At 39.2% G+C, this 12,465-nt stretch overlaps 1 protein-coding gene across 1 annotated transcript in view; it reads left to right on the forward strand.

Moving 5' to 3' along the window:
- The window catches only part of SUMF1 (sulfatase modifying factor 1), a 1,255,299-nt gene that overhangs the window by 1,022,451 nt on the left and 220,383 nt on the right, over positions 1-12,465 (forward strand). Inside the window, exon 7 of the mRNA XM_044076406.1 lies at positions 11,355-11,468. Within this exon, the coding sequence (XP_043932341.1) occupies positions 11,355-11,468 (114 nt within the window). The remainder of the gene's footprint in view (positions 1-11,354; positions 11,469-12,465) is intronic.

Here is a 12,465-nt window from a genome sequence, read left to right on the forward strand (position 1 = left end):
ATATAAACTTCATCTTTTTCTATGATGCTTTGTGGCTTATGTTTCCAGTGTTTTTCAGCCACTTCAGTATCATAATGTTTGCACAATCCCAAGTGCAACAGTCTTGCCACATTATTATGCCTTTCAGTATACAGTCCATCTGCCATTATTATGTCGCAACCAGCAACGAGGTGTGCGACTGTTTCCAATTCTGTTTTACAAAACCTACATTTGTCTCTCTCTCCCACATGTTCAATGGACTTGGTAAACCAATGTGTACGTAGCCCACTATCTTGAGCCTCCAATATTAACCTTTCATCTCTTGGTTTGAATTCACCTCTCTTTAACCATTCCTGGGTTCATTCCTGATCAACATGAGGTTCTTCCAGAAGTTTTCTGTACTCGCAACTATATTTATGCGTTTTCCACATTTGTTGCCTTTTCATCTGGTCCTTCAACTTACATTCTTTCTTTTATTTTTTGGCACATTCACTTGCTGCCTGATGTTTATGTAATTCTGGTTTGATTTCCATTCCTGCTTGTTGCCAATAAGCTTCTGCTAAATTAAGCAGAGAAGTCATCTTAGATTTATTCTCCTCATATTTCAAAACTTTCACAACATTTGGGTCTTGTGAGATCAGCAGATATGTGTGGAGTCCCACGATTGCAGATCTATACATGTAATCAATTTCGAGGAAGCCCATCCCTCTTTCAGAATGGGGGATATATATAATCTTGGTATGCACTGATTTTTATAGATCATCTGGTGAGCATGAAGCATCCTTCTTGTTTTAATATCTAATCTATCCAACACATTTTGGGGTCAGTCAATCACTCCAAAACTGTAAGTTAGGACAGGAAGAACAAATTGGATTATAGCTTGGATTTTGTTCCTATATGTCAACACCATTTTCAGGATTAATTTAAGTCTTCTGAAGTATTCCTTACTAAGTTTTGTTCGCATTTGTTCATGTTTTGTTGCTGATCCTTCATCAATTCCCAAATATTTATACACTCCCTTTTGCTCGAGTTCTTTTATATCACATTCTTGTCCCAAACTGATGTTTTCCTGGTATTGCAGTTTTCCTTCTTTAAAGGTTGCTTTTGCACATATCTCAAGACCAAATAACATTCTTATGTCATCTTAAAAAGTTTTGACAACTTGCAGTTGTGCTTTCAGTTCCTCATCTGATGAGCTATACATTTTCAAATTGTTGACAAAGAGAAGATGAGAAGGCTTTAGACTTTATTTTCTAGGAGCCAAATTATAGCCATGTCCTAAGCTGTTAAGTAGACAGCTTAATGGGTTAAGGGCAAGGCATAATAGCAATGGTGACAGAGTCACCCTGGAATATCCCACTTTGAATTTCTATCCCTGGGATGATGATAATTTGTCCTTTATCATGGCTTAATTTCAAAGTGGTCTGCCACTTTTTCATGGTCACTGTAATGTAGCCAGTCAGTGTAGGGTGTATATTATACATTTTTAAGCACTCTTACCCACGAATGTGGGATATTTATACTTAATGGATATTGCTATGTTGTATCAGATATTATATATCTAATTGCAGCTGTATTTACACTGTGGCTGTAACAGTACTCTAGACATCTGTATTGGTACCTGAGGTCATAGTAGCCATAGGTATCCCAGGACATGCATCCAGGTCAGATCATGGAGGCATGCAAAATAACACTTCAGTTTTGGAAATCCTTCCACTAGTAGTCTTTCCATGCCTTCCATACCTGTGCCCCCACCAGTTTCGTATGACAGAAACTTCCTACCGTAGACAAAGAACCCATTTCCTTGTCCATACCAGTCACTCTTTTATGGTCTCAGTCAGCCAAAACTCCACAAACATGTTTGAGCTGAGACCTGTCAAGCTGACCCTGTTGCCCTTTTAAAGAAATATTTTTCTGGGTGGTGTAAGGAATCTGATGGAACATATAACTACCACTTGCTAATTCGGCATGAAGGCCATTAGACTTGACAGATTTGAACTGCTACAGGTCATTTTCCAGGAAATCCACACTTTGAGCTGTCTTAGTCAGCCAACCCTGCAGTGCCATGAATAAGAAGTAGATTTATGAGTATCAAACCTCTGCAAATAAGTTTTGGACTAGTCTTTTGCATGCAAATGTCAAACTCTCAAAATATGTAAAATCCATTATTTATTAAACTTTACTTGATAGTGTGTCTTCAACTGCTTGCTCTGCATGTCATGAGTGATCTCAAAATGCATGTACAAAAACATGTCACCCACCTGTGACATGTGTGTTTTATATTTATATTTGTGCAACACATTGTTCCCCTTTTGTGCATAATCTTTCCACCTGTATTGATTATCATCTAACAAAATAATAAATAATTGCTTTGCTAGATTTAAGATGTTAGGGATATTGTATTTTTTTAATATCAAACTTTAATTCAAATTTAGTAATTAAAAGGACTAAATGTGCCACCAGTGCAAGAGCTAAGGGCATCTAGTAGTATAAAGAAGATACATATCTTGCACAGGCATGATAGTTAAAATGGAAAATAGCCTTTACATGCATTTCCTAACTATATTACCGTTTTGTACTTTTCCAGGTTGTAGCTGAAAAGGGGTTCATTTGGTGGCATCAGCCGCTCAGTTACCAAAGAAATTAACATATGCATGCTTTTAGGCTAAAACTCATTAGACTTTGAATTCTCTTGTGGATGTATGAAAGTTACCTTGAGAAGACTCGGTAGCTGCTCCATGTATGAAGTAACAAGTGCATGCATGGCCAGTAAGGGTTCAAAGTGTCTTGCAGTCAGCAGTTTTGGATTACTGTAGAATGTATATACTTTGTGTTATGGTTATTCACACAGTACACCAAAATCACTTGAAAAGCTTAAAAACAAAAGAGATGACACCGCTGTTACTGCTTAAATGCGTTTTAAGCAGTGACAGCGGTGTTATCTCTTTTTTGTTTTTTAAGTTATTCACACAGTAGTTGCACATTCTTGATTTCACACTTAGAATATACCTAGCCAAAGTGTTTGACTGACCCTCAAAGCAACATCAGCTGTGTCAGTAGTTTTTATATTGAAAGAAGCATATTCCCTCCCACATAGTACAGTATGTGGTTTAAACAATTTATCTACTAAAAAGTTGATAAAATCCTCTCAGATAATCCATATGGTTTCATGCAGACTGGCCTGTAAGTGATTATGCCTTCATATATATATTCTGCATCTTCTTGAGATATGGATCTTATTAACTTTGGACTAGGAAACCCCTATCCTGAAAAATGTCTTCCAGACCCTATGCAGGTCTAGAACTTGCTGCTTAGATATCAAAATACTTTCACTGTGTATTTTGAAGTTAGCTAGATGTGACTGGTTTAATTGGTGATACCTGATATTTTCCTTGTCAGGTGATGTTGGGGAAGTAGGACAATTGCAGTTATAAAATGAAACTATGATGTAATACTGCTGTTGAACTATATATTAATTGCATAAGAACAATGCTAATCACAAGGACCATAAGATGCCTAGTCATGTACTTTAAGCAGACATGCTTAAAAATTTGTGCCACCCTTTCCATGCACTGGTAGTCTACATGTTTAAAGAAGTGAGTGACTTATCTCTTTTGAGATAAATTCTTTTGAACTTTTCTATTTTTGCAAAACCAGTGGCACCTCCCCAAATCAAGCAGTGTTGTACATGATAACCCTGGTTTAAATAAACATTTACCCACCCAGTCATAAAGATTAACCTTAAATGTATCCAGAGTGGTACATTGCTTGACCACTAGTATCGGTTTATTTATTCATAGGCTGGGACTACATTTAGGTAGGAATTCTCTCCAGTGAATCTTATTTATTTATTTATTAGTTTAGATTTAGGTCCCTAGTGCAGGTGTTTTAGTGCCACTGGTTTTGCAAAAAATTAGAAGGTCAAATAGGATTTGGGTTCCATGACTCAAAGCGAGAGATAGGTCCCTTCAGAACAGCATGTAGACTACCGAGTATAAGGAAAGTTGTGCTAATCTATCAGATAGTTGAAGGATTCAAGTCCTTTGATTTTTTTATTGGCACGCTTTACTAATAGTCATCAGACTGAGTGTTATTTTTACTAGTCTTCTATCAGTATGTCTGATGTCATGCCTGCATGTCATTTGGAAAGGCTTCATTAATGCAGAATGAGCAAAAACCAAGCTATTATACCTCTATACTTTTAGTCCGTTAGGATCACTTTTATTCACTCCTATCAACATAGAAATATGCTGACAGAAGCCAGCAGTTACTACATCTACTTGTGTGCTGTAGCAAGGCTCACAGTTACCACCACATCCTTCTTCTGTCTTTCTCTCTTCCCTTACAGCTAGCAGTTAGCTACATTTTGTAACCCTCTCTGCTGCTTCAGTTCACCTTTTAGAAATGCTGTGCATGTAGAGGAATCTTCTCACTCTGACCATAGGCACTCCTCTCTCACGTTCATTTCTTTGCAGTCCTTCACTTTGTAATTCCTTTCGGACTGTACCTGTTCACTGTGCCACATATAACTTTTGTATATATGTATGTTATATCCCCAGTCTCCTGCCTTAATTCAGTTGTTTACATTCTTGGTTTCTTCAGCCTTTCCTCAGCGGCTGTCCCTTCCATCCCATTTACTAATCATAGTACTTTTTGGAGTACTTCCTGCTTGTCCTATCCATTGTCCGTGAACAAGTTCCAGAGCAGTATGCAATATCCCAAGTGCGGTCTCCCCAAAGTTCAACAGATTAGCATATTATTCTGTGTTCCCCTGCTGTTCAGCTCAACATCCTGTTGCTCATTGACTCTGTCTTTTCACTTTTTTTTTTTGGTCCATTCTGGCCACAGTTAGAGTTGCCAGGTCTTTCTCCTGTTTATCCTGATAACCTTATTCCTGCAGTCTGCATATTCTCTTGCCACCTAAAATTGTTACTTCCATAATTCCAAAGTACCTGGTATTGAAATAAACATTTGGTCACCAACCATTCTACTGACAACTTCCCCTGCAACTCATAATTTTATGTTTTTTCTCGTCCAACCAGTCCCCCACCACGCATACACACACACACACACACTTTGCTATCCCTTGATTCTCCCCTTCTTACCTTTGCCACTAGCCTCCTTTGTGGAAGTTTAGGTTTCCTAGCTAAAATCCTGAAAAAGCACATATACCTGCCCCCTTCTCATAATTATTCAGTTCAGTTAGTCAAAATTTGTAGTTTATCTGGTATGATATTTTTATTGTAAAGCCATGCTGGCTGGTATTCCCAATTCTATTTCCTACAACATAATATATCAACATATCAGACTCCTTTCTATCACCCTTCCTCTTATGGAGTTGATGCTTAGTGGTCTGTCTTCATATATTTTGAAATCTGTTTAGAATCAACAGGTGTTTGCCACACATTAAGCATGCTTGATAATTTCAGATGCCATTATGCTTGTATTCTTTGTAGATACTAAAATCAGAAAATGACTCTGGCTCACTGTATGAGCAAACTGCATCTGTAGATACGACAGCGATGACCATGATAGCATCTGAGCTATGTATTTTAAGCAGCTGAGGTGAGAGACTTCCCAAAATGGTGCTGTATTTTTCAGTGTGTACAGAAGTTCATATGATTAAATCTATAAAAAAGCTATTTAGGTGTGTGTGTGTGTGTGTGTGTGTGTGTGTGTGTGTGTACGCGCGCGTCTGTATAAATCAGTGTGCTAGATGAGAATGGAGTGCATAAAACAAGTTAACTTCAGTTATGCCCTTGAAGATAATTTTCAGTTTTGTGTCTGTGCATATGTATGCACACACACCATTGAACTGAAGATCAAAGTTTCGTAGATGTACTTAATGACACCCATTGCAAAGTACCATTTATGTTTTTCTAAAGACCGATGTTGCATGGACTTTTTATGTGTCTCTTAAATGCAGCATTCTCTTAGTTGTTTACTCACCAAGTTGATTATTTTAGACTGGTGGTACAGAAGTAAAACATCCTGGGTAGAAGTTGAGGGAAATCACTCCTTCTCCAAAACATTATGTTTTAGTGTTTATTTGAGGTGGTATTTGTTTTAGTGAGCAGTGTCTATACATGATTTAGCTGTGCTGCCACTGTTCACTACTGTAAGTGATACATCTGTGCATCATCTGCCCAGCATATCTGACAGGAATTGTGGTGCTTCTTCCCTAAAATGTAACATGAGGGACTTTATAGATGCATGCCTGGAGGTGGATTGATAGCACATGTCATCTAAGATTTGGTTCGGTCTTACAAATAATAGTCTGTTCAGTGCCTGCATGCACATCCCTGTTATGGAAGGCACCTCAGGAATGCAGATTCAACTGTGCATGTTAAGGAGGTGCACCGTATTACCTATGTAAGACTGTGAATATCACTCTGTCTGCTCACATCTTCTCTTACCCCCTTTCTTTACCAGTACACAGTCTCACCTTACTTCACCCCCATTACAAGTTCTTGGTAGTACACCATGACTGTCCCCCTACAGTTTCATTACCTAATACAATTCCCAGTGAAACTGGTGGAATAGTGTACCCATAACCATCTTTTGCATAGAGTTGTTATTTTTGTTATTATTAGAATGTTTTTTTATTGAAATTGGCTTTGCGGCTGTGTCCCTCTGTGGTTCTGTCACATTTCTCGATGGATCTTGATTCTCTTGCCTGTTCACCACTGAGCTGTCCAGGGTGCTGAGGTACTGTGTATTGTATAATGATCGTTTCCCACTGCATGTTGGTGTTGCTTGCGAGGCTGACTTCCCACTTACCTTCCTCAACCACTCAGTCAGTAAACATTTAGGGTAACACTGATTGATTACTGTTAATAAATCTTGATAAATACACAGTTACTGTTGTCTGTTGAATTTTACTTAAAAACTAAAAAGTGAAAAATAAAAATATAAGTAAAAAGAGTTTATTATTTAATAAAGAATGCTTTTTAATTAGTCGCTGTAAAACGTAAAAAATAAGGAAGAAGAGTGAAAACTCTCCAAAAGAAACACAGCCAGACTGATTTCAGAAAAGCATTTGAGGTTGTTTTTGCTGATTCCTAGTACTACTACTGGTACCTCATTACCACATGTGTGTTGTGACAAAGGATGGCCAACTCCATTAAACCACAGAAAAAAAAAACAGTTGAGACCTACTCCAAATCAGCCTGTACTACCGTCTTGGAATTATAAATTAAAAAAAAAAGATGCAGGTTTGCAAAACAAAAAAGGGTTTTCTAGAAAACTTACTCATTTATACAAGAAGTAGACACATCTGAATTTAATTCCAATATTTTTTTTGCCCCTTGTGGACCTGTCAGTCATCAGCCATATTCCAAAGCTCCTTCTTGATCTTACACTGTAACCTGCCCTCAACACTTTTTTGATAGACCCCTTCAAAAATGTAGGCATTGAGGGAAGAAGGGGGAAACCATCAATGTCATGGCCGACTTTATGAGTAGGCAAATCAGGTGATTGCTTAGGGCACCATTGCTTGGCATTCTTGCAGGGGTGCTGTTTCCCGGTTTATTTATTTTTTAGAGCAATGTTTCTTTGCTCTAAAAAAATAAATACCCTGCCTCAAAAAAGTAAGAAAATGAACCCGGGAGCATCGTTTGATCCAGGTGGTGGAGCTCAGCTCAATTTAATGTAAATCACATTTTTAAATGTTGTGAGGTTATGGGAGTACAGACCTGGTAGCAGTCAAATCTTGCCACAAAGGCATGCCTGAAGGAAGTATTTTTTATATGTTTACTACTTGAAATAAAATAGGGGACATTCTGCAGTTGTCGGCTACTAGAAACTAGAAAGGTAAGTTAGTGTATTATTTTAAAAATAAGGTTGGCAGTTGGTGATAATTAGCCAGAAATGTTTGATAATCTTTTGGCTGTGTGTAGACAGTTGAGGTGATGGAAGGGGCTTGGTGGTGAAAATAGAATTTTTACAACATTGCTGGCAGTGATAACCACATATTTCTGGCTTTGTAATCTGTGTGGACAGTTTAGGTGAGATAGATGTTAAGTAATTTGTACTATAAAATGTTTACGATATATTTATATCATCAAACAGTATTAAAAGAAAACATAACACACAACTCCAGGATATCTTCAATTTGAGGCAGTAACAGCAGATAATACAATAATCTTCATAGGTTTATAGGTTGGGGCCTATATAAGCCTAGCCATAACAATTCCCTGGCTATTTCTTCCCACAGTATTTACTTCCCTGGACCCCTGTCTAGCAGGGTGACTGACATGATCCCCGGGGTGAATTTCCTATCTTCCATCCAGTCATCAAGGTTCCTTTTGAAGAGGGCCAAAGAGGCGCTCAGCTTGACATGTATGGGCAGTCTATGCCAGAGTCTGGGGAGTCTCTGGGTCAGGAAGCTATCCCTCCTGCATGTTTTCAGAGAAAGAAGTAATGTAAACTACAACATCCTGAAATGAAATAATTTGAATCTGAAGACACATAATACCTAGGCGAGTTATAATGTAGCTTAGAGTTGTATTGCACCTCCTCGCTGTTAGGATTCATTCATGTCCACCGATGATGATGCATAATTACCCTCATGGTCTTTAAGATTTCTTTGACCTCCACACCCCATGTATTTCATCCACCTTGGTTCAGCACTTGAAATGCCAGGTAGCTCTGAAGTGACAGTGCCTTCACATAAGCATATAGTTTCTTCAGTCAATCAACTGATGCATCCTTTTTCATAGGTATGTACAAGGCTATCTGCCCTAGGGCATATACAAGCCTAGCCATAACAATTCCCTGGCTATTTCTTCCCACACTATTTACTTCCCTGGACCCCTGTCTAGCAGGGTGATTGACGTGACCCCCAGGATGAATTTCCTATCTCCCATCCAATCATCAAGGTTCCTTTTGAAGAGGGCCAAAGAGGCGCTCTGCTTGACATGTATGGGCAGTCTATTCCAGAGTCTGGGGTGTCTCTGGGTCAGGAACCTATCCCTCCAGCATGTTTTGTTCATTGTGATGACAAGGTTTAGACCCCCGGAGTGTGTGTTTCTCTGAGGGATTGGGATTTCTTTAAGTGTAGTATGTCCAACAGCTCTGGGTTTGACATGGCCTTGTATGTTAAGCAGAGGTCCCCTCTGAGTAGACAATATGTGACTGAGTATAGGTGGAGTTTTTTTAGATGGTCAGCATAGGGCATCTGCTTTAGGCCTGTGATTCTTTTAGTGAGGTATTTCTGCAGCCTTTCCAGTTGTTGCAGATGTCTTGAGAGGTACATACCAAACAAGGCATTGTATTCTATAATGGGTCTAATGAGGGATGAGTACAGTGGGACAATAACCTCCTTTTTTCTGGATGAAAATCTCTTAGTAATGAGGTGTGCCACATAGAAGGATTTCCTGACTGTCGTGGCGATGTGGTTATCAAAGGTAAGACCACTGTCCACTTGTGTCCCTAAGTCTCTTATCACACTTTCGGTGTTTAATGTATTGCCACCTATGTGGTAATTCATGGGTACATGTTTTTTCCCAAAGGGGATAACTATACATTTCTTGGCATTGAGCTTGAGCTTATGGCTGTGGCACCAAGCATCTGTTTCTGTAAGTCCCTTTTGTAGAATATCCACATCATTTGGGGATTCAGTAATGGCTACCAATTTGCAGTCATCTGCAAACTTTGTTAGCCAGAGTCTCTTAGTGTTGGCCTGTACTTCAGAGAAGTAGATGCCAAACAAGAGCGGTCCCAGGACTGAACCCTGAGGTACTCCACTTGTCAATTGTCTGGAGCTGGATTTGGAGTTGGCTACTTTTACAGTGTGGGTTCTGTCAGTAAGCCAGTTGGCAACCCATCGAGTATGGTTCCAGAGTGGGGGGATGGTGTCGAAGGCCTTGGCGAGGTCCAGATAGGCTGTACCACCTTACCCTTGTCCACGGCTCAGGAGACTGATTCGAAAAAGTCAATCAGGTTCAGGAGACAAGATCGGCCCTTCACGAACCCAAATTGCATGGGGTCCAGTGTTTGAAGTTTGCCAATGTCTTTGTTTATAAGTTCCATGATAGTACGCTCCATGGCCTTGCAGATCAGGCTCGTCAGACTGATGAGGCGGTAGTTCCCAAGATCCAAGGTAGATCCCCCCTTGTGGAGTGGGATAACTGTAGCTGTGCGCCACTCAGTGGGCATGAAGCCTGAGGTGAGGCTATGATTAAACATGACACTTAGGTGAGGTGCCAGTTCATTTTGTATTTCATGTAGTACACAGCCTGGGATGTCATCTGGTCCCATGGATGCTGTATTCTTAGCTTTGGATGGTGCATTTTTTACCTGTGTGGCTGTTATTACCGGAATTTGGCAATCTTTCGGTATTGAGATGGACCCTTTAGGTGGTGAGAGGGGGTTGAAGTTTGCACTGAATCGATCTGCCAGGATATTGGCAATATCCTTGGGATCAGTATATTTAATGCCATTCTGTTGTAGCTCAGAGCAGATCTGAGCATTGCCATTTGAATTCTTGACATAGCTATAGAATGCCGTTTGATTTTCTTTGGAATCATTGGCAATTTTATTTTCGTAACTAGCTTTGGAGGATTTTATGAGGGATCTTAACTTCTTACTGAGGTGATAATGGAGTTTTTTGCATCCTGAGATTTTCTGCTTTTCTGCAACAGTTTCTTCCTTTTGTTGTAAAGTTTGTTTATGGCAAGGGACTACCAGATTGGCTTTCTTTTTTTGGAGGAGAGCTTCTTGGTTCTGTTGAGGATGGCATGATTCATGCATGAGTGGATGTGCTCATACAGTGCCTTAGTGTAGGATTCAGCAGTCGAACTTTCAGTTCCCATCTGCATGGGTGTCATGAAGTTTGTCACTTCTGACTTGAGTAGCATGAAGTTGGATTTGGAGAAATCTTTTATGGAGGTTTCCTTACTTGGGGGTGGATGTCAAGGGTGATTAGCTTATGGTTAGACCTGACCAACAAGGGGGTGACCATAAGTGTGGAGCGTTGATTTACCATGTTGGTAATGACCAGGTCTAGAATATTGGAACCCCTGGTGGGACTAAGGATTAGTTGATCCAGGGCATTGGAATTTATGAATTCCAAGAACTGTTGGGCAAAGGTGTTGGTACACGAGTAGTTTTCCCAGTTAATGGCAGGATAGTTGAAATCACCCAGTATTACCCATTACCTGTTACAAAAAGTAATGAATATGCACATATTTTACACACTTCTTTCTTGATGTACTGTAAAGTAAACTGAAGTACAGGAACAAATGAAGAAAAGGTACACATTTTTGTAGAAATATTTTTGAGTATATTAGCTTTTAATGATGCTGAACTTAAATATTGAACAATTTCTTCCGGTAAGGTAACATTTTGAACTTCTGTTTTTCTAATATTTGCAGGTCACAGCCTTCCCTCCAAATGCTTATGGCCTTTACAACATGATAGGGAATGCTTGGGAGTGGACATCGGATTGGTGGGTAGTACGTCATACCTCAGATGAAGTTTACAGTCCTGTAAGTATTCCATTTATGTTGCTTTAGTCCTAAAATATTACCAGAGAAAATTTGTAGTATGTGTTCATAATACAACTCGTAAGTAATGAAATACATTTCATGTTATCTGTGATACCACAGAGGAGTAATTTTGCTGCAGATTTTGTGAATTTTTTCATCATTTGTTCAGGGATAGTTGTCCAGATCACTCTCACTTCTTAACTCTGATGTTTTGTTTTTGTGTTGCATGTCATATCTGTAAGTCCTTATACAGATTTCTCCAGTTGATGGGGTCTGTAGGACATAGGCCACTCCTATCCCATATGTAAGTCCATGTCTGCTTTTATTGCTTTCAGTTGTCTTTATGAAACCATCCATAATCCATGATAATACTCATCACTGTAAGGTGAAAATAAGGACTAACATGTAATGTGTCCACATTGTACTCTCTGTCCTACATTTTAACCCAAAAGAATTTGTTTTATCTTGAAGTTAGAAAATGTGGTTGGTAAGTAAAGCATCAGTGTCTCCATCTTGTGCAACTCCTGAGAAGCTTTTCGCTGCTGTTTTATATGCCTGTTATATAATCACAGTCCACATCTTTGCTTCTCAGTAGGGTATGCCCAATAGCTCTACTGTTTTTGCCCAGTTGACCCATCTGTTCTTTTGCTGATGAAGGCCAGGCATCCCTAGGCTAGGCAAGAGTCTTATGACCCATTCATTCCTGCCCAATGTACCTGTTCAGTTCACCTATTTGTTCCATCCTTTTGCAAGTTGCAGTGGTACAGTTCCTTGCTTGGAGATGTAGTGGGGGGTTGTCCCTCACAGAAATGATGAATTTCAGTTAAACTTAATGCTTTTGATTCTTTAAAGTGAGTTGGATTTTGTAGATTTGGTTAGTGATTTATTTTGTGTTCACTACAATTGTTTGATGATGTTTTTATAAGTGATGCATTCATTAGTTTGACACAAAGCAGTATATGGCTTAAAAATGATGCAGCAGAGAGATCATCCTAAT

Source organism: Protopterus annectens, chromosome 7.part0 (assembly GCF_019279795.1).
Source record: "Protopterus annectens isolate FY-2018-M chromosome 7.part0, PAN1.0, whole genome shotgun sequence".
Classification (NCBI taxonomy): Eukaryota; Metazoa; Chordata; order Ceratodontiformes; family Protopteridae; genus Protopterus; species Protopterus annectens.